This window comes from Hippocampus bargibanti, linkage group LG07 (assembly GCF_051943395.1).
Source record: "Hippocampus bargibanti isolate YZ-2025 linkage group LG07, ASM5194339v1, whole genome shotgun sequence".
In the NCBI taxonomy this organism is placed as follows: Eukaryota; Metazoa; Chordata; class Actinopteri; order Syngnathiformes; family Syngnathidae; genus Hippocampus; species Hippocampus bargibanti.
In genome coordinates, this window is record NC_142740.1 from 17738738 (window position 1) to 17760199 (window position 21462).

Below are 21462 nucleotides of genomic sequence, written 5' to 3' on the forward strand. Positions count from 1 at the left end.
CCCCATCATACCGATCAAACCCAGGCTTGCTTGTCCAATCGGGGCTAAACCTGTGCCTTCTCATGCTTGCAAATTTGAGAGCTCGTGTGTTCACGTGTTTTTGTGCGAGAGTAAAAATGTGCCCTAATCCCCTTCCTTTTCTCTATCGCTTCCTTCTTCATACACTCCCTCTGTCCTTTCTTTGATTTTATTCATCATCGTCCTTCCTACCTGCTGTTATCTACACCCCTTCTTCTCCCACCCCCTTTTTCCTTCTTCTCCTTGCTTCTCCTTCCACGTCAATGTGTGTGAGTGTGTGTGTGTGTGCGTGTGTGTGCGTGTGTGTGCGCGTGTGCGCGTGTGTGTGTGTGTGTGTGTGTGTGTGTGTGTGTGTGCGTGTGTGTGTGTGTGTGTGTGTGCGTGTGTGTGTGTGTTTGTGTGTGTGTGTGTGTGTTCTGTGAGCAGCATCTCAAGATGATGGCGAGGTACGGGCAGCTCTCGGGACTAGCAGCCAGTGGCGTGGGCTCCGTCCCCGAGTCGCACTCGCCGCTATTTCCCAGGGATCTCCCGTCATCGCCCGCCCAGACGGGCTACAGGTCATCCCTGGTAAGAGGATAAAGACAGAGAATTGTATCTCCATATCCAAGTCTCCATCTTTATAATGAACACAGGCGTGCGTTGTAATGACATGAAAAATAAGCAGGGTTGCGGGTGGTGAGTTGTTTGTGTGTGGGTGAGGACGGGAGTAAGAGGGCAAAAGGAGAACAAATCAATTGTGCAATCCAGCTCCAATTCTCACTGGAGGGTATTAGTAAATATTTACATTGTTGTGTTGGTTCAATTACCCTACGCCTACTCTGGATTTAGTCTCGGCCAGAAAGACTGTTATCAAGGGAATTGAGGTGTTTGTGTTGTGTAAAACGTACATGTGTCAATGTGTCTTCATGGCTAGAATCATGGATTTTATTTTATTTTGTGTATTGCTCTGTTGTATTCAACGGTAAAAATCCCATTCTTTTGTGGAAGAATGCCTGGCATTAAAAAATCAGATTGGAACACCAGCACGTGTTGAATGATCTCGTTACAAATGACTCGATCATCATCACGAAAGTGCTGGAGATGCCTGGAATTATTTCCATTGATGTCAAAATTCCGCTGACAGTCCCGGTCGAAAAGTCAAGGAAAGCGGAAGAAAGGAACACAAGAAAACCCAGAGCATTTAAGCAAAAAGGTTGGAAGAAAATGGACTTGCCGCATTAAGGCGACATGAAGCTGTGGGTGCTTCATTGGTTCGCCTCCCCTTCAAACTGGCTCAGATCCACACCCCAAAACTTCCCGGAAGCTTTCATAACTCGCTGTCGTGCTGCTAAGAAACCCAAGGGGTTTTCAGCAAACTATGCAAATGCACGCCGAGCATAAGTGGTGAAATACGTCTACGTGGAGTTGGGCTTCAAAAGTGTTTTCATTTATCGCCCGCCTCCCCTCCACTCCCATCCCTCATGTCTCATTCTGCATTCTTACAATAGTTCAAAGCCATCTGTCTCAGGGTTTTTTTTTGGGGGGGAGGCCAAAATGCCCATTAAGACTCGCTGTTATCTCCCGTTTGCATGAAGCCGCTGGCCCATGAATTATTTGTTGAATGTCGTGTAAGTAAAAACTTGAATTTATTCTATAAGAATGATTGGCATGTTTACATATTCGAGGCTTCATATCAGCACAGCGAAGACGGGAAAAACAACATTTGAGGCGGGGGATTGCCAAGTTAAAAATCACTTTGAATTTAACGCCGCTGATTATAAAATGTGATTAGAAGGGTCGGGGGATTCGGGAGGGAGAGATTTAACAGCTTAATAATGGATAACTCCTCATCGCACCTTGTTGCATGCCGTGCCAAGCTGGGTGGTTGTGGATTTTTTTTGTGATTTTGCACATTTGCCATGTGTGTGTGTGTGTGTGTGTGTGTGTGTGTGTGTGTGTGTGTGTGTGTGTGTGTGTGTGTGTGTGTGTGTGTGTGTGTGTGTGTGTGTGTGTGTGTGTGTGTGTGTGTGTGTGTGTGTGTGTGTGTGTGTGCGCGCGTGTGTGTGTGTGTGCGCGCGTGTGTGTGTACACGCTCACCCATGCACGGGTGATTACCCCGTTTAAAGACGACCATCGTGATTAATGGTACCGTCATTAAGCTCGGGGAGATCATTTGCATACATTAGACAAATGCGCTGGAAAATTCTGGTCAATTTCTCGTTAGAAACCTCACTTGCATCCGCACGTTCTCCAACTTGGTGAGAGCTACACGTAATTTGATGCTGCAGCAGCAGTAATCATAAATTGTGGGTTAATTTATTTTGGTGCGAAGATAGTTTATACACATTGTGTAGTTTTCAAAAGCAAGTGTTGCACTACTTCATTTGAAATTCAAAGGCCCAAATTAATGCAGAACAGTTGACTACTGCTGACCCAAATAACGCTAAATTTCCTGTGTGTGTTTGTGTATATTTATATTTCCTAAATATTGTGGTACTCAAAATACATTTAACAACCGTGAATCTGTTTCCAAATGTTTTTAAATGCAGAACGACCGCGCCAGCCTCGTCGCCCAACCTTAGACAACGGCAATGAATTGAAAGGCGCATGGGAGGAAAATCAGAATTGCAAATTATTCCATATTTCAGTCAGCCCAGATTTAATTTTCAAGAAGGCCACATTTAAAATGCCGCAGGGCACTGTGCTTCACAGCTGAATATGGTTAATTTCTAGAAAGCGCCGCTGATTGCCCACTGCAGGCAACTGACGTTCTCGATGTGACACGAGGCTTTGTTTGGCAACTTGAATTTTTGCCTCCATTTCAATCTTACGAAAAAAAACAAAAAAACAAACAAAGTAGCTGGGCGTGAACACCTTTTTCCACACTACTGAACCTAACGACGAACAAGAATGTACGCGTCTGAATAGATAGAGGTCACCTCTGATACCACGATAATGATTAGCTCCTTCCATCTGCCGCTCCTCTCTCCCGCCCCTATCCTTGGTTGCAGTCTTCTCTACATCAAGGAAATTAACTCGTTTATGCGCAGCGGCCCTGCTGCTGTCGCCGAACAACACGCAGGTGCAGCTACCCGAACATTGAAAAGATGCTGTCGATTCATAGAAATGGAAATATGCGAGTGCCGCTTCATGAGTGATCTACTGGCAAAATAACAAATGCAGTTTATTAAATGTAATGGCTTTGGCTGCGAGTATTTATTGGAATGGAGGCTGAAAAAAACATGGCCGGGTGGGTGGGATGTACTTCAATGCTTTTGTTTTTCCTTTCAATGATGGGGAGACTCAACACGTTATCAAAAAAAAGACTATCAACATCGCAGGGATAATACTCGTGGGCCTCAATCTGCAGTAAATATGCACCTAAAAGCGAGCAACCACTCATTTGACGACAATGAAGTTAAAATCTTAGAGAAATAAAACAGATGTTTGAGAGGGGAGTAAAAGAAGCTATTTTCATAAAACAGCAGAACGCTTACAACACATTCCTGAGATCGTTACCACACAGACTTATGCTGAAGAGGTGATACCAGGGCAAATGGGGCAATCAGGCCAATCATAGACCATAATCAGTCAGGAAAATAGAAGCAATCAGTGTAGCCTCAGGAAATTGTCCTCTGCTCCCCCCAACCTTAGGGCAGCGACCTCTCATAGCAGAGGTCTGGCACCGCCACTCTGGAAAGTAGGGATATGTATAGGGCCAGAGCTACCAGCAAATTATAGTTTGCTGACGAAGCCTCTTGGATAAGAAGCGAAACATCTGACACGTTCAAAGAAGTACAGATGACTGCTGAAGAAACCTTTTCATCAATGAGCTATCGTGTATTTCAAACCATAGCACATAATGACTTCATATGTATCTCATGGGAATGTGCGACTTCATGTCGTGTTTACTCTTCATATCATAGCAAATGTGGTGTGTCAGTTGTGGGAAACACAGTGATGCTGAGAGCCACTACGAGGGGGGCCTCAAGACTTCATGTAGGCATTTGTGCACCCCCCGTGCCTCGCCATCTCTTACTTGTGTGTGCATGCGCTAACGTGCCGGCGACCAGGGCTGCAGGGAGGGCCTAGTGATTAGCAGCTGAGCCTGTGTCCCTTTGGGAGCCATCACGACATAAAGGAGCAGGTGTCCGTACGATTGAGAACACGCACGCACAAACGTACAAACAAACATGCGCAACAGTCACGCACATGCTACCCTCAACCATTTTTCGCTCTGCGCTGACATTCATCGCCACTCAATCTAGCACACACACACACCCACACACCGGGTGCGGCTTCACGGTGTTTTGCCACCAAGCATGTTTTCCACTACATCCGCTCAGAGAGGGAACAAGCATCAGCCCTGAGATGTGATCCATAAACAAATCGTCGAAACCCAGAGCATCCCGCTGAGCCAACAAGAAAGCCCCCGCCGACTAAAAGGTCACCTCTCTATCTTAATGTCCTTTCTTTGACCCACAATTACACCTACGCTTTGACTTTGGCGAGCATTTGCATCACGCATAATCCTATTTCAGATCAAAAACCAAGACACCATACAAACAAGGAACGTGATTTGAACATTCTGTCGTATAACCCTAACTGACAAGTGTGTGAGTAAAATGATACACTAAGATGAAATGGAAAAGTCAACATAAATTTCTCATTTTTACATTTTAGACTGATACGCTGAAATGGCATAAACCTCGGCTAAATGAAGCTTTCAGACCCACATAATTACTTGAGTCGATGTTATATTATACAGCAACTGAGAATTTATCTCCAGTCCGTGTTGACATGTGCAGTTTAATAGTTTGAATAAGCAAAAAAATTGATTTGGTGCTATTCTTTCTTTCTGCTTATTTCTGCTAAATCCAGCTTAGTCGTGTGGGGGTAGAAGAAAGCATTTCAACTATTTTTCTGCTCTCTTGGACAATGACTTCAAATCCAGTTGAAATGTTATTATTCAGCTTGTTGAGATAAGGTAATTCTGTACATTCCGTTATTTGCACATGGACGTTAATTGTAAATTATAAAACGATAAGCGGTTTGGAAAATGGATGGATGTAGAACTAACTTTTGGAGCAGATGTAGTTAGTGACTCAAGCAGCACCATTTTTATTTCAGATCATCATCGTTGAATTATGATATGAAGTGACACTGACACAAATATGCGAGTGTATAAATTCTCTGTATATTACATGTTAACCTGATAAACATTGACAAAAGCGGTATTAGCCATTGAAAGCCTTTAGCTGGCTTACCTCTGTCCACGATAATCTGCGACGATAGCTTCAACTCTGTCATCGCAGACAAATCAGACTCCAATTTGGAATGAAAAGTAAATCTGCCTGGCCGAAGCAACTTTCAGTTTACCCGCTTAAAGATGATGCCCTTTGGAATGCCAATTTGCGATATAGTACTTGATAGATTTTACAGGTGAAGACCCCTTATTAGGCAAGATGCAGCAGCTCCTGTTTGGAAATGAGCATGTTGACGCTGAGCTGACAAATGCCAGCCAATACCTGAGAAATGGCCTTTATTGACCACTCTGGCATGTTGATAAACAACATCGTTTAACACTGCTTCAAAGTGATCATTTGATGGGCAGTTGTGTTTTTGTTATTGATTGGCTAATTGCCGAAGATGAGACAAAGCTTGAGCTCTCACCATAAGTAAGTGATGTCTGTGACTTTTGTGACTGCTGAGCAGTATGAAACAATTTAATGGCCAAACTTTTAAGAATTGATATCATCTGTTCTGGATTTATACATACAGTCAAAAGTCTCAAACTTAACCCAGTCCCTTTTGGGATTTTTCCTCCACATCATCTTTCAAAAAGATCCAACCTTTAAAAGAAACGAATACATCAATAAATACAGTAATATCGATATCGGATATATCGATAGTCCCGGTTATATCGATACTATTTCTATGCACGCACGGAGAAAATTACATGCAAACAGGGTTGGATATATCGATAGTCCCGGTTATATCGATATTTTTTCGGACTCCCTTGAATATCGATATAACGAGACTTTACTGTAGATGGATAGTCTGCACCCAGATACATTTTTTCAAGTATAATAAACATCTACTTGAAGTGTACGCGGGGTATCACGAAACACAAAAATCGTGGTTTGAAATGTATGTTCAGTGTACTGTACTTCGGTTATTGGATTGGATTGGATATGCCTTTATTAGTCTCACAGTGGAGAAATTTACATTTCACAGCAGCAAAGTGATGAAAGGAATGAAAGTAGAAAAACAAAATACATGAGCTGCTGGAAAGGCACTGATGTCACTGTTCTTTTTTTTGTTCATTTTCCGCATGAGCGTAGATGAACAAAACACAAGTAATGCAAGTACAAATCAAATCGTAACTTTCGTGTCTCATTTTAGCCTCACTATTTACCCTTAGAAATCATGCCAAGAAAAATAGCCTTGACAATACTTTATTTTGTTGCAGAAAACCCATAAGTTACATGCTGCATATACTGTATCATGAAAACCATGTTGTAGTTCTTATGTTATTTTTTCCCTTAACCATCCAAGTGTTCCCAGAAACATTAACTAACTCAAGCATGTCTCCAAGCATAAAGGCATTTAACTGAAACAGGACGGAACCCCCCACCCGCCATTACCTTCATCTACATTGCCCACTGGATTTTCTCCAAGCATAGAAAACGGCGCTTAAGCATGAAGTGACATTTCAAGAGCCCGGGTTTTCCTGAGCCTCTCCATGTTTTATCCTCATGGTGCTGTGGGCCATGCTTGCAAATGATGCTGGATGTGTGTCATTTACGAAAGGTTATGCCTTATCAAAAGCTGTGTATAGTTGAGCCTTTAATGGTGAGCTTGCTAGTGTGAGGTGTTTTGGAGCGGTAATAAATATCGCAAGTCGTTTGCCGGTGATGATTGAATGCCATTTTTGCCACCTGATATCTGCAGTGGTAATTGATGAACTGAAGAATGACTGTCAAAATCCCTACAATAAATAGTGTTATATGACAACCCACCCCAGCCCCCAAAAAATGTCCTGTGAGCTATTGGTCTATCTATAGCATGTGCATATGTGGGTTGATTAAAGCCTCCACCAGATGGACCCCAGCAGTCACCGTATGAGCATGAATGTACCCCCAACCATGATCAAACACGAAACGGGCTGCTCTCTTTTCCCCTGCTCCAAATCGCACTTTAGTAGACTCAACTGACCCATCTTATCCGCCCCTATGCTACTTATTTTAACGCAGGTAACCTCACACTCTTGTACGCATGCTCAAATCCGTACTACACTGTACTATCCAGAAATGAGCATACATTGTGTGCAACTGATAGTCAAGCGGTGAGGTGCGAGGTCGCTGAAGTTGAATGTCACCTCAAACTGCGGACACTCTGCTGTCCAAATGGGCAATAATCCACCAGAATCCTGTCGAGAATACCTGCTGAGTGCCAACACACATGCCGGAATCAACAGCCAATAGCAAGCTAAGCCTCTCTGGGCACCTGTACAAACCTTTCATTTATGTTTGTTTGCAGCCTCTAAGACCCTCCATTATCTGTTCCTTATAATGACTCTAAAATAGCCAGGAAGTAGAAGGTTGAAGGTCGAAAAGAATGTATTGCAGCATGTGTTGAAGTTAATCAGAATCAGAATCAGAATCAGAATCATCTTTATTGCCAAGTATGTAGAACACACAAGGAATTTGTTTCCGGTAGAACACGCTGCACTAGTATCGTTGTCAAAAAAACTGCTAAGTGGCACTATACAGTTCCATTTTGTAAAACAAAAAGTAAAACAATAAAGTAACAAACTTGTATTTTGTGGCTACATTTACCCAATGGTGCGGCTGCTCTTATACTTGTTACATGCTCCTTTTCTTCTCCTATATGCTCTGTGAAAGTTCCCCCTAATGAAGTAAAGGCAGGGAAAGCCAATTCAAACTGCTGTGCCTTTGCCCGGGATACTGACAACTTGGGTGTCATGTGGCATGGTGGCGGCGCAAATTCAGAAGTCTCGTTTGACATCAGACTTTTTTTTTTGCTTTGAATTCTGAATTGTATGTACAGTACATACCAATGAACTGCTGATTAATCCAGCATACACCCTGCCTCTTGTCACCATGGCGTTATTTATGTGTTTTCCTTCTAATTTCGCCATCAACACGAAGTTTTCAGACCAAAAAAAGTACCCAAAATGCATTGTGTGTCACTTTCTCGGTCAGGGGCGGTCCAAACGTGACGTCACATGGGGATCGTCATCAACTCGAAAACAAGACTTAGTGAATATTCAGCGCAAGTCTTAGAACGTAAACTATAGCTATATGCTGTGGAATCTTTGTAAAATACGCTCAGTCAAAGTCATTTGAAGTGATTTTATAAATTATGGACATAACTTGTCGGGAGGCGTCGGTTGTCCTTTAATGCTTTAGGTTTAGTATTTCCGGCCCAAACACTCCCTCCCAATGCTCCTGGCCCGGCCCCTCTGTCAAATTTTAGAACCCAAAGCGGCCCGCGAGTCAAAAAGTTTGCCCACCCCTGGTATAGCCTCTATCCAGGATCAGCATGAAGTATTCACTTCTGATCTGAGCAGGAGTTTCTTCCACGCACAGCGACACAGACAGGGGTTCAGTTGATGCCTTTCCATGCCCCGGTATGTAGGAGGAAACCAGCTACTGTAACTGGGATTTTCTCATCCTTGATAGCGTTCGTCAAAGACTATTTTCATGCAGGCGTTTATTCCAAGGCCGCCCATCAGAGAGTTTGCAAGTTTACACTTTAGCGCAGGGGTGTCAAAGTCATTTTTTGCCGCGGGCCACATTATAGTTAAGGTTTCTTCTTGAGGGCCGTTATGAATTTGGGGAGGCCATTAGAATGTTTAAGCCCCTGCACATATTACATATAGAGCGCACAACCAATTAAGGAATAACTAGTTTTCAAATCTGAAGTCAAGAATAATGACTGTTATTGTGGTGTACATCCAAAAATATGAAATTTTGGTCAGGATCTTAGCAAGTATCATGGAATTTCACAAGTTTGATTTGCTTTCGCGGGCCGAAAAAAATGATGTGGCGGGCCGGATTTGGCCCCCGGGCCTTGACTTTGACACCTGTGCTTTAGCGAGTGTAAAACGTTGTCTGTAATTGCTCATAGTCAACACAGAAGGCCCCGCTGCGTCTCCATTTCCCTCGCTAATGTTCAATTTTAAGTCATCTTGACATCTTTTCGCCCACTGTTTTTCATCAAGATATCAACGTGGTTACTGATAATGTTTGAGAAAATCCGGTGATTGTTGTTTCACCAGATGAAACAACCGTATGAGTGTTAAGTTATAACAAATGTTATTGTGGTGTGGAAAATGTTCCCAGTGCCTTCCGGGGCTCCAGTTTGGCAGGTCTTCACACTTGTGAACAAGCGATTTTCTTTTATTTCTGTGCCTTTTATTTCCTCAACGCTGCCCATTTAGTGCTTTGATGACTCACAGTGAAGTTGACTGTGATCCTGAGATAATATAACATCATTCGCTCTGCTGTGGTTTCAAATACGATGCCAGGTCGGCAGAGCAGAACCACGCGGCCTTTTTTTTTCTTTCTTTGTTTTTGAAGAGACAGAAGAGAGGTGATTTGATTTAACATACAACAGCAGTGGAGGTGCGCTGTGCTTTGGACCATGAAATTACCTCAAATCAGTCTCCACACTGTGCACGCCATTGATTCAAATAAAAGCCCATGGTCTTAACACTGAAACAAACATCAGCGGTCAACATGATCCAAGCCGACCATTGTTGTGCACCGAGTGCCCCATCATGCTAATAGCTGCCTGATGTCTGTAATTGTCTCAGGACAGACAGACAGACTGACGGACAGGTTGAAGCCTACAATTCTCATTTGTTGATTGTTTCCGCCAGAGGGTGGACACATGCCAACAAAGAGCTCATCATCAGTCTGAGTAGCCCAAAACACGCTTGGACTGCCAGAATTTGTAAAGGGCAACTCAATCTGTCCTTCAAGGGCAAATCAAGAACAGCCTAGTTAAGCAACACATTCAAATGCATTGGGCTCAGGATAGTGCTGTTAGGCTTTAATTTGGAATCTGCCAAACAACCCTATTGTCTGGTGTATAAGGCGCACCCAAAAGCCCATGTTTTTTTCAAAAGACGACCCTGTCCCCTATACGCCAGTGCGCCTTATGTGAGGCAAAAATGAGACACAACAGGCTTCGCAACTACTGTCAGCAGCCACCGACTCAATTTCCCGTTGTAGAAGTAGTAGTGGCCAGTCCTTGCTGGGATATATAAAACGTAACCCCAACTTCTACTATAGCGCCTTATAATGTGGCGTCCCTTATATATGGAAACATTCTTAAAACATGCCATTCATTGAAGATGTGCCTTTTAGTCCGGTGCGCCTTATAGACTGGAAAGTACGGTATTTGTTTCTTTTGTTTTGTTTTTTTGTCATCGAGTTGTGTTGGAGCAGTGTTGCCAGTGCTGTTATTATTTTTTCTCAAAGTGATCCTGGTATGGTAGCCATGTAAACAAGATTTTGTGATGATTAGTGTCATAATTATGTGATGAAATGTATTAATATCACTATAGAAAGTTATCTTGTAATCTTGTGTATGTGTATATACTGTATACAGTTTTTTCAAGCTTATTAGTTTTGGCATCTCGATGTTTTGAGATGATTTAAAATAGCTCATTGATTAACATGGGCACTGTACTTTTGCCGAGCACTAAATCCTTTGAATCATTAGATCCAGTAGAATCCCAGAAACACCCGAGAGACAAATGATATGGATCGGGAGATTGGATGAGAGAACTGCGGATAAACTTATTGTACCAGTAGACTGTAATTCAGCAAATAGTGGCCTCTACTCGAGACCATATCTCAATAAACACCTGTTGTATCATCCACTTCAAAACTAATAGAGGCTTCTACCCAAATAGGTTGTCTTACCTTAGTTGAAGCCGATCCTATTAAACTCTATGGCGGATAAGAGTTTTGCCAACTGCCTCTCATGTTTAAATGTTTTCCTTCCTCATGATAAAAGATGCTTTCATGCTGTTTTGAGATGCCATTTTTTTCCCAGCAATTCTCTATCAAGCTGTTTCTGTTCATTCTCCACGGTGTTGTATCCCTTTATTTTGTAACCTGAGGAAGTACTGTACACGCTTTTAAGATAATTTGAAAAGTAATGCCTCTTTACAGTCATTCTGGTTTCTTGTTGTCTAAATTTTTTTCCCCCAAAATAGACATCCCATGTTGTTGAAATCACCCCTCTTCTTCCCTTTCGTTTCTGTGTAAGTCTAGCACAAAGTGTGGTCTCAATCTGTGCCAGGGTTTTTGTAGACACTTGTACCTGAAAGGACAACCGACACCATTTTTTTGTTTCCTAACTGACATCAGAAAAACGTTTTATTGCATCTAAAATACCAAACACACGCAGGCTGATATTTTTAGTCAAATGAAACACACCAACAAAAATGACTTCAAGTGTCCAAAAACGAATTCAAAATGAAACCGGAAATGGCCAGTTTCAGAAGGTCCCGCCCCCTTGTTCGTGACGTCACGCCAAGACGTCTTGCCTTGCTCGAGAATCAAAACAATGGCTTTAGATTTGGAGAAGATGCTTTCTTGTTACTCATCCACTTATGAATATGAATAAATAGTTCTGAAGAGGAAAGCAAAAATGTTTGCAATCGATTAAAAGAGTCAGCCCATATCAATTCGAGCCATCAATGACAGCAATGTAGCACCCAGAAAATGCAGAAGATGGCGCCCAAGCTCTGTTGGAAATGGGGTGATTTGTCTGCTGGGAATTTGTGTCAGCGAATATCAAATAGTTGTCTTGGTGCAACACACAACGATTCACCATTGCGTTATTCATGTATTTCCCTTCTAATTTTGCCATCAACACGGATCAAACCAAACAAAGTACCGCAAAATGCCTTGTGTGTCGCTTTCTCGCTCAGGGGCGTTCGAAACGTGACGTCACGTGGGGATCGTCGTCAACTTGAAAACGAGACTTCCTGAATATTCAGCGCGAGTCTTAAAACGTAAGATATAGCTATATATGCGGTGGAATCGTTGTAAAATATGCTCAGTAGTAGTCATGTGAAGTGATTTTACAAATTATGGACTTAACTTGTCCGGAGGCGTCGGTTGTCCTAGAATGTTGTTTTGATGTATTCCGTCACTGTAGACACACACACACACACACACAGACACAGACACACACACACATACACACACACACGCGTGCACACACACACAGTAACTTTGAGGGTCTTATGAGGCTGTAAAATGTATTAGGCTCAGTAGCCTACCTTTAGTTTTCTATAGAGCTTTGTTGGCATCCTGCGTGTGGCCATCAGTGCACATTTGAATTGTATTTACTCTTGCATACTTGTTTGAGGGAAACTGTTCTGAAGATGTCTGGCGATTATGTCGTTTTGCCTTGTGTTGCAAAAAAATACAATACAAAAAAACACATGTATCCTTCCTTTTGCCTTTTGTAACATTGATGCTGGAATCATCACTTCTCCTTGAAATAGAATTTCTCATTATGCGGAAAGAAACGCAAGACAGGTGTGGAAACGCAGTGGGTGACAGTTAACAAGGACCCACAGCAAAAGTGGTCACAATTATCACTGTGCACACTGCATATTCAAATCTGATGAACGTTGAATGCTATTTTTTCCTCCTTGCTTCATTTTTTTTTTCTCTTATGTCTCCTATGCGGCTGCCGTTATCAGAAAGCTCCACATTGGGTGGCTGAATATTGTGCCTCGGCACACAAACCCATGCTTGCAACACACTCAATCTTTGTTCAAACCAGGATATAAATTCAACATTTGTAGGCCAAAGCAAATAGAAATCCCTGTGAGCTGATTGAGACTGAAAAGAGAGTGGGAGACACAATGGGGTGCGGTTAACCCATTATGGTGTGTGACGAGGAGGGGTTTGTGGTGAAGAACCAGGGCAGAATGAAGGGCACGGACGGTTCATGCCAATTAGCCAGTTCTCGATTTGTGAATTAACATGCTCAAAGCACCGGCTGAAGTACACTTGTGAGGTCGAGCACTCGAAGCCCGAGCGCTCCCCGCCATTCACAGTTGGAGACTGGCAGGCACTTTGTGTGTCACTGTTGCGTGCTGTGTTTTTGTCTTTGACACGTGCACCTAGCTTTGTGTGTTTGTGAATGCCAATATATCGCAGTTGGTGAGATGGAGTTTAACACAGCTGACAGCAAAGCTAGCTTTCCTGTGTTATGGATAACTTTCATTTAGATTTTAATAAAATATTGACAACTGAATATTTGGTGTTTATTGTTTTATAATGGTTGGAGTATTTATTGTTGTGTTTGCAGTGGTGGCAGTAGTAGTACTAGGAATAGTGGTTATAAAAGTAGTAAACATAAGTAGTAGTCACGCAATTATATTTGTGGTCTTGGTGAATGGGATTTTTAATGTTGAATTCAAACTGCTCCATATTCTACAGCTTTGTTTTGAACATTCACCTTCTGAGATCTGTATGATTGATCACACATGGCTAATTTGAATGTGAATTGTTGACCTGTCGAAGAGATAAAATATTATTCTATTAGAAGTACATTTGAAATAGAAGTTTGATTAGTTTCCTGACCACACTCTGAACATTCATATCAAATCATCATTCCCCACTGAAATGCATGGAAAAGTGATTAATTCGTTCCTGCCAAAAATGAAGAATTTTTGTAAAATCTAAAATTAGAAAATGGCCTTCTGGTGTACACTACTTGAATATGGTATAATGCAGTCACGTAAATATATATGGAGATGGTCAAAATTTGTCAATAAACTGTAATTGTTTTTTGCAGAGGACAACAAATGTATTGCTGTGAGGTACATTGTCTATTTATGGTTTGTACTGGTTTGTCTTTCAAATATCTCTTGCCAAAAGAGTTTTAGCACCATGACACCAATGGTGTTCCTTGCCCAAGACTGGTATTTTGTTTTGTTTCTTAGCATTAGGCTAAGCAACCTTTCATAAGACAAAGCTATTTCATGCATTTGTTTTGAAATACTTAATACATAACTCTTTAACAAATCTGAAAGACAGCCCATGCAGAGGAATTGTTTTATGTTCTTATGAACGCTATAAAGAGTTTGATGGTTCTCTTTATTTGTAAGTAGGTTCGTTGTCACATCTCCCAGGCAGGTGACGCGCAGAGCTTGATCGTGGCGTGAAGTCGAGCAAGTCGTGCCGTGATGTCCGCCCGATGCCCGGCGTGAGCCGGGCGTGCCTGTGCGGGTCTTTGCAAGGCTCTTTGAGTCTGTGAGTCAGAGATGAGTCTGATTCTCTCTGTCCCACGACAACTGCTTTTATACCATTTTCAAGCGTGTGATATGCGTCAAGGTGAGACGCACATCAAGGAGATCAAGGAATTGAAAGACATTAAAGCTGCGGTGCGCACCGGTGACGCCACAGCTATGCACCTGGAACACCATACTGCACAGGTGTCAAAGTCATGGCCCAGGGGCCAAATCCGGCCTACCACATCATTGTATTCAGACCGCGAAAGCAAATCTAACGTGTGAAATGTCATGATGCTTGTTAAAGTCCGAACCAAAATTTCCAATTGTCCAATTTCTAATGATCATTATTTTTCACTTCAAATTTGACAACTAGTTATTCATTATTTTATTGTGTGCTATGTGTGTAATATGTGGAAATGATGAAACAATTATATGGTTTCCCAAAATTCATAAGGGTCCTCTAAGGGAAACCGTAACTACGATGTGGCCTGCGACAAATATGAGTTTGACACCACCGCCATACTGTGATTATGCATCTTCTCATGCTCATTGCATATTCTATGCATCAACGTGAAATAAAGAATTCCACTTGTCTTGACATGGAGAAGGACACTGAATAATAACAGTAAGATTGAAGCCGAAGAAATGCCCTTGATAGGATATCTCAACCACTCCTTCCATCTCGCCTCAATACTGTAACGCACAGCGTGTAGCCGTAACTAGGACATGGCTGCAACATGATTTCATCTTTTCATCTTTAGGAGTGACACACACGCAAGCTAGCACAAGATAGGAGTGCAAAGCAAATTGTGTTTGGAGCCAAGTAGTTGCAGTCGCTTTCATAGTCTATAAAAATCATGGTGCTGCAGTTTCATCGGATTTTGTCGATCATGAAAGAAAACAACTGCTCACACATTCATTTTCTCATGTAGAAAAACAAAACATTTGGATTTGATTTGTTCTTGAGAAAACAAATGCTTTCATCACAGTTGAATACTTTTAGAATGGATTATTCTCTTGATGATTCCATCGATTTATCGAATAATCTGAAGAAAATGTTGCTGCAAAAATGTTGGAATGCTTACCTTTTCATTCACCAGTGCTAACCTGAAAATATTTTTAGGTTTTTGCAAGTCTTTCCGGTTCTCTGAGTATGTACTATTTGCAGCCGACGCAATGTTCTGTTCATTTGCACGTTAGATGCTCAATTCACAATTGCTATTTTTGTTTAATTTTTTACTTGACTATCTGGATTTTACGTAATGTGTGACTGATTGTTGAATATCTTTCTTGAGTGTCTGAAATTTACAGCCCACTCTGTTAATATCACGCTCTGTTGGAACTTAACATAAGAACGACATTCTGTTGGAATCAGCGGGTACACTTTGTGCCTTTTTTTCTTCTGGTGCTCGTTTGGGCAGTAAACTAGTTGGACTAAGAATCATTCATAGAAAGCACCCTTGCTAACAAGTATTTCGACTGATTTTCAGGTTAGACTTTCTTCCAAACAAAGCCCCTGGTGATCTGAAATCATCACGCCTATCCCGACATGCACATTGCCTGACGTTTGTCATCATTTGTTTATGTTTCCATACCATAACCACCAAGAACGGCAATTGAGCTGCATTGCATTTAAGAGACAAATGACATGCTGCTCTCGTCAGGTGTAAATAATGTAAATCCATGATTTTACAATATGTGTGTCAGAGCAAGCATTATGTTTGTTTGGAGTGGAGGAAATGCATGTCTCGGTCGACGACACGTCTGTGTCGAGTGTTCAGAAACAGTGGCTGCATGGAACTGGTATTGCTTGCAGGTAAAAGCGTGTTAGAGGAAGCAAGAGCTCCCCCTTCTTGTCTGTCTGTGAAACGAAAGGCTACCAGTTCTTTATTTTCCTTTTACTGCGGGGAAACGTGTTTTTGAGTGAAACTCACACATCCTGATCTATTCATCAGTAGACTCCATAATTTACATTTGAGAAATCATGCTAACTCGCAAGCAATTTTCTCGGACCAAACCCCTTTTAAGAGTAACTTGAACAGCCATTGAGCAAGAAAAATATTCTTTTTTTTCTTCTGATTTCAAAGCTAGTTATCCGCCATAATAAATAATAAATGCATGATAAATTGACCACGAGTGAAAACTAAGCATATTATATTACTAAGGTTGACATTTTGGTCCACTTTCTGGATTGGTCTCATCAGGTTCAGCTGTTACTGATGACTTTTATTGCTTCATCTTTCATCACTCACTGTGTTCACACATGACGATGATAAGATGCATGCATCCTCACCCCCCTAAGCTTTCAAGAACACGCCGGCACCACCCTCTCCCACGCTTATGCAGTCAACCAATGGGAGCCCGCCTGTTTTCAGATCCCAAATATCCCTCGGCTGATTATCAAGGGAGAAATAGCTGGGATTGTGTGTGTGCTCTCTTTTCATCAGAATGGCGCTCCAATCTTGACATCGTTGTCATATTTCTGTGTGTTTTGGGTGATTGTAGGATTTGTCTGCAACGTGCCAACGCTTATGTGGTTATTTTCTTGTAAGCAACTTTCTGTTAAAGCACAGGTATCAAAGTCACGGCCTGGGGGCTAAATCTGGTCCGCCAAATCATTTCATTTGGCCCGTGAAAGCAAATCAAGCATGTCAAGAGTCATGATACCTACTAAAGTCCAAACCAAAATTTCGAATTGTCATATGTAAACCACAACTGCAGTCATTACTCTTCCCTTCACATTTGAAAACTAGTTAGTCATTAATTTGTTGTGCACTCTATATCTAATATGTGGAGGGGATTAAATATTTGAATGGCTTCCCCTAATTCATAACTGCCCCCGAGAGGAAACTGTAATGTGGCCTGTGGCAAAAAAAAATAGTTTGACACCCCTTCTTGAAAAGTATCTTGACACCTTTTGGAACTTTATTGTTTTTGTTGTGTGCCGTGGATTGATAGGCTTTTACAATCATCTTCTATGTTCCGTAAAGGCTCCTTTCACGTGGGCAAAGCTTTTTTTGGGTGGCATGATTAATTGTATGTCTGTGGTTGCAGCTGGCATTGGTGCGGAACTATATTACATTCATACTGTGAGCTTAGTTTCATATAATATAAAAGAAGCCCTTAGTTTTTAACGCCAGTACAAACTTACGAGAACTGCCATTTTAAATTTCTCAATCAGATCTGAGCTTTATTCTCTTTGCTTGCTTTATTATTGATCCATATGTATAAGGTTGCATATTCAAATGGTCTTTTTGCCATAAGCGGCAAATTAAATCGGCGAGGCCATTTAAAATGCCAAATGTAAAAATCAATAGACCCAATTGTTTTAAAATATATAGAAGACAGTGTGGAATGGTGAAGGCCACACTATCCACACCCCAATGCAAATGTACAGAGGACACTCAGTAATAGGTAATTTATATACACCGTGCTTTGCAGGCATCCTATTACCATAACGCCCGAGGCTGCAATCACTCTTCTCGAGCCCAAACTCCACGTTGCTCAGCACCAGCTCGCTCAGGCACAGAGCTGAACGGCGATTGATTACTTTGCTCGGATTCAAAAAGCCTTTTCTCTGCCAAAATCAGGCTGAGGCTGGCGTGTGCTGACGAGGGCTCGGAGCCAGCTAGAGAGCGAAGGTGTTAACACCGAGTGAGGGGGTGAGCTGATGGGCAAGCCAAGACGCCAATGACAAATTCTAGGAGATAGACGGGGTAGGCGCAAGGGGGAGTGGGCGGGCACTGATCTCCAGTTGAGCAGGGGACTGGGCGTGTGGATGTGAGAGGAGGGAGGGGAGTTGGGTGGAGGGGGCTGGCTGCACTCACATCCAAGCTCATCATTCTACTCTGAGCATCTGTGAAAGAAGGCGATGCCTGTGCCGCACATCTCCACTCAGCCGCTCTCCGCTCGCCACTGAGACTCTGAAGAGAGGAAGAGGAAGCCAAAGAGAGAATAACAAGACAGCAAAGGGCTGAGTTTGTCCAGCTTCTCTCGGCGGAAGCGTTCACCGTAGCTGCTGTGCGTGGAGAACAAGAGAATACAAGGGAGAGAGTGATCGAAAGAGAAAAAGATCGTGAGACAACCATCGGCATCTCCCAAATGGAGTGGAATGGGTTTAAGATGGTAGGAAAAAAAGCTTCGGGCTTGTGCTTTGCTCACGAGATTCTCTACTAAAATGCATTTGAAGATGTAGTTCTCACTGTTGTTTAACTTACACAAGTTTCCACAATGGGTCATTTTCGCACAGCATTGGTAACATGCAAGATGGTGCGCAGGTTTAAGGCAGAGGCGAACGGAAAGGGTTAAATAATGTTTTCTTCAATGTTTCCGTGCCTTTGCATCACGCTGAAATATTTGCCCGCAAGCATGGGCTGTAGTTGAGCCGCTTGACTGTTGTCGGTAATTTCTGCCATGTTCATATATGCAAAGTAGCCTGTCCAAATGAGGTGAGGAGACATGTTATCCGTCATGCTGCTTGTGTACTCGAGAGTAGATATTTATGAGTTCCGCACATGCCCCAGATTACAATTTGTAATGCCGTGAGATGATTATGAGTGTGTGAATGAAACGTGCTCGGTGCGTATAGTCTGTTTTGTACTTTGCTCAGTTTCCTTCACTTCCAACTTTACATCCATTTTGTCATCATCCATCACCTTCAAGAAAGGGGCAGAACCCGTGCTAGCAGAACGAGCGACCTTGTATGTACCGCATGTCTCCTCAACTGTCAGGTGTCCCTCAGTTTTATTTCCTCGTAGATGCTGCGCCACCGATGACACCTACTGAGTACTGAGTACCTACAATTACAGTTTACATTCTAGAGGCATCTTTGTGTTTGTCAAATTACTTTTACAGAGCAGACTGACTCCACGTTTGCCGACAAGATCATTTGCAACACTACAATGAATCTATCGTCAAGTAAACGTTTGATTGTGTAGGTTGCTGGCTTCTTCTCATTTGATGCAATCAAAATGCTAATCAGATCCACTCTGCTTGTTGACCAGGACGGACATTAGGAGGCTTGCAGTTAAGTGAGGAATAGATGCTCCGCAGCAGCACTTGATTGATGGAGGCAGAAAATGGTCTGGGCAGATGGACATGAACAGAGAGCTTATACATCACACACAGCTGAAGAGAAGGTGAAAGAAAGGGGCGAAAATGGAAAAGAAGGAGTTAAAAGTCAACACTGTAGAGGGTGTGATTTGAACTTTCTGATGTGAGCCAGCGGGGCGCCTGAGCTATCACCTCACGCACGCACACGCACACACGCATATGCACGCAAGGATAGCAACATGCAGTGACTCTATTACCCTCAGGCGGAACACGGTGAGCTCCAAGGTTATACACATCAATGCTAATCGGATGGAGTGTGTAAGGAATTTATTATAAGGGCTGTGCAGCCGGCAAATGTAGGTATCAGGAATTTAATGTAAGTGAGGTACACAGTCTGTTACTCTGATGTTAAAATATGGTGACGCAAAAATGAAAGTCAGAAATATCAAGACCAAGAATGTGACCGGGCCAATTACAGGAAGACACGTGTCGCATTGAAGCTTATAGTATAAGCAGAATTCATTGCAAACAGGTAAAACAGCAATTTATAATACTATCATGGAAAAAGTTGACTAAAATGATGATGACTAAAAACCTTGCATCGAGTATCCTTTGGGACGGAAATTTCGGAAATATATGACCAATTTCCCATGCGAGTGGTAAATTTTCCGGGCCATAATGGTCATTGCCGGCGATGCGTAACCCCTCTGTTAATTCTGCGTGTCAAGTATTTATTTAACACGGTCTCCTCAAATTCAACTTAAATAATGGTGTCATTGAAAACCCTTTTTTCCTCGTTATCAAGGCCACCTGATATCACCTACACAGTGGAGCGGACCCGTGATGAACACTTCGTTCCTTCATGTTCGACTGAGAAGTGGTAATTGTGTTAAGTGAGCACTTTACACATACACAGTCATACACACAGGCAATCACAAGTTACCGTGCAGTTAATCACATTTATAGTTGTGAGCGGGAAGGAAGATTGCAGTTCATAAAAAGGTTACGGCACTAGGTGTATTTTTGTTCCTGTATCTTGTGATAAGAGCAATCATGCGCAAATAATGTCATGACAGATGGCTATATTCCTATTTGTAGCACATTGTCGATTTACCGGGGTAAATGAACTCAGTCTTGTGATGTGAATTTGAAAATAAACAAGACTACACCGGGCGGCCCGGTAGTCGAGTGGTTAGCACACCGGCTTCACAGTGTGGAGTTTGCATGTTCTCCCCGGAACCGCGTGAGTTTTCTCCGGGAACTCCGGTTTCCTCCCACACTCCAAAAACATGCATGGCAGGCAGATTGACCACTCCAAATTGTCCTTAGGTGTGAGTGTGAGAGTGCCTATTGTACGTCTTTGTGTGCCCTGCGATTGGCTGGCAACCAATTCAGGGTGTCCCCCGCCTTGTGCCCGAAGACAGCTGAGATAGGCTCCAGCACCCCCCGCGACCCTAATGAGGAATAAGTGGTACGGAAAATGGATGGATGGACAAGACTACACCATCAATTTCCAGTTGTATATTGATTGGGATAGCTTTTTCGCGGCGATGGGCAGATGTTTTTGACGGAGCATGTATCGTTTAAAATTGTCACTTTGTCGTGGAAAAGGATGACCTCTATGTCGAACTTTTCATCTTGATTGTCCAGTTAATTATGGAGATACTGTACAGTGAGGTGCGGTACTTAGCAGCCACCAGTAGAGGCGCTGTTGTTTCTAGCTCATAGCTTTACTCTATAATAAAGTCGTTTTATTCACCTTTGTGATGGTCGTTGATGGCTTGATGGAATGGGGTTCAGACTTCTCTTACTGTGTTATGAATGTCCGGTTAGGCATCTTTTTCCAAAAAGGCCGGTCTCATCTGCATTAAATACTTGCTGAGGAACGTCGCCTTCTTCTTTCACAATTTCGATGAATGATCCCTTGTAGGCTTTCTGCAGCTTTACTGTCAGAACTGGCTGTCTCACCATGACGAATAACGCAGTGACTCCCTGTACGGCGCTTAAAGTTCTCGAACCATCCGTTGCTAGCTTTAAAATCATCAATATACGGCAAACTTCCAGGTTGCGGCATGACGATATCAGAGTGAATTTGCCGTGCTTTCTCGGAT

The 21462-nt window shown here is 42.5% G+C and overlaps 1 protein-coding gene across 7 annotated transcripts in view; it reads left to right on the top strand.

The window, feature by feature from the left end:
• elavl4 (ELAV like RNA binding protein 4) overlaps positions 1-21462 on the top strand; it is a 109836-nt gene that overhangs the window by 15315 nt on the left and 73059 nt on the right. For 5 of the 7 annotated variants that reach the window (XM_089000377.1, XM_089000374.1, XM_089000376.1 and 2 more), the window contains exon 4: positions 445-585. The exons of 1 other annotated variant lie outside the window; for it this stretch is intronic. In XM_089000377.1, the coding sequence (XP_088856503.1) occupies positions 445-585 (141 nt within the window). Of the gene's footprint in view, positions 1-444; positions 586-18139; positions 18425-21462 lie in introns of those variants that run through there. One more of the 7 variants, XM_089000381.1, reaches the window with a different exon arrangement.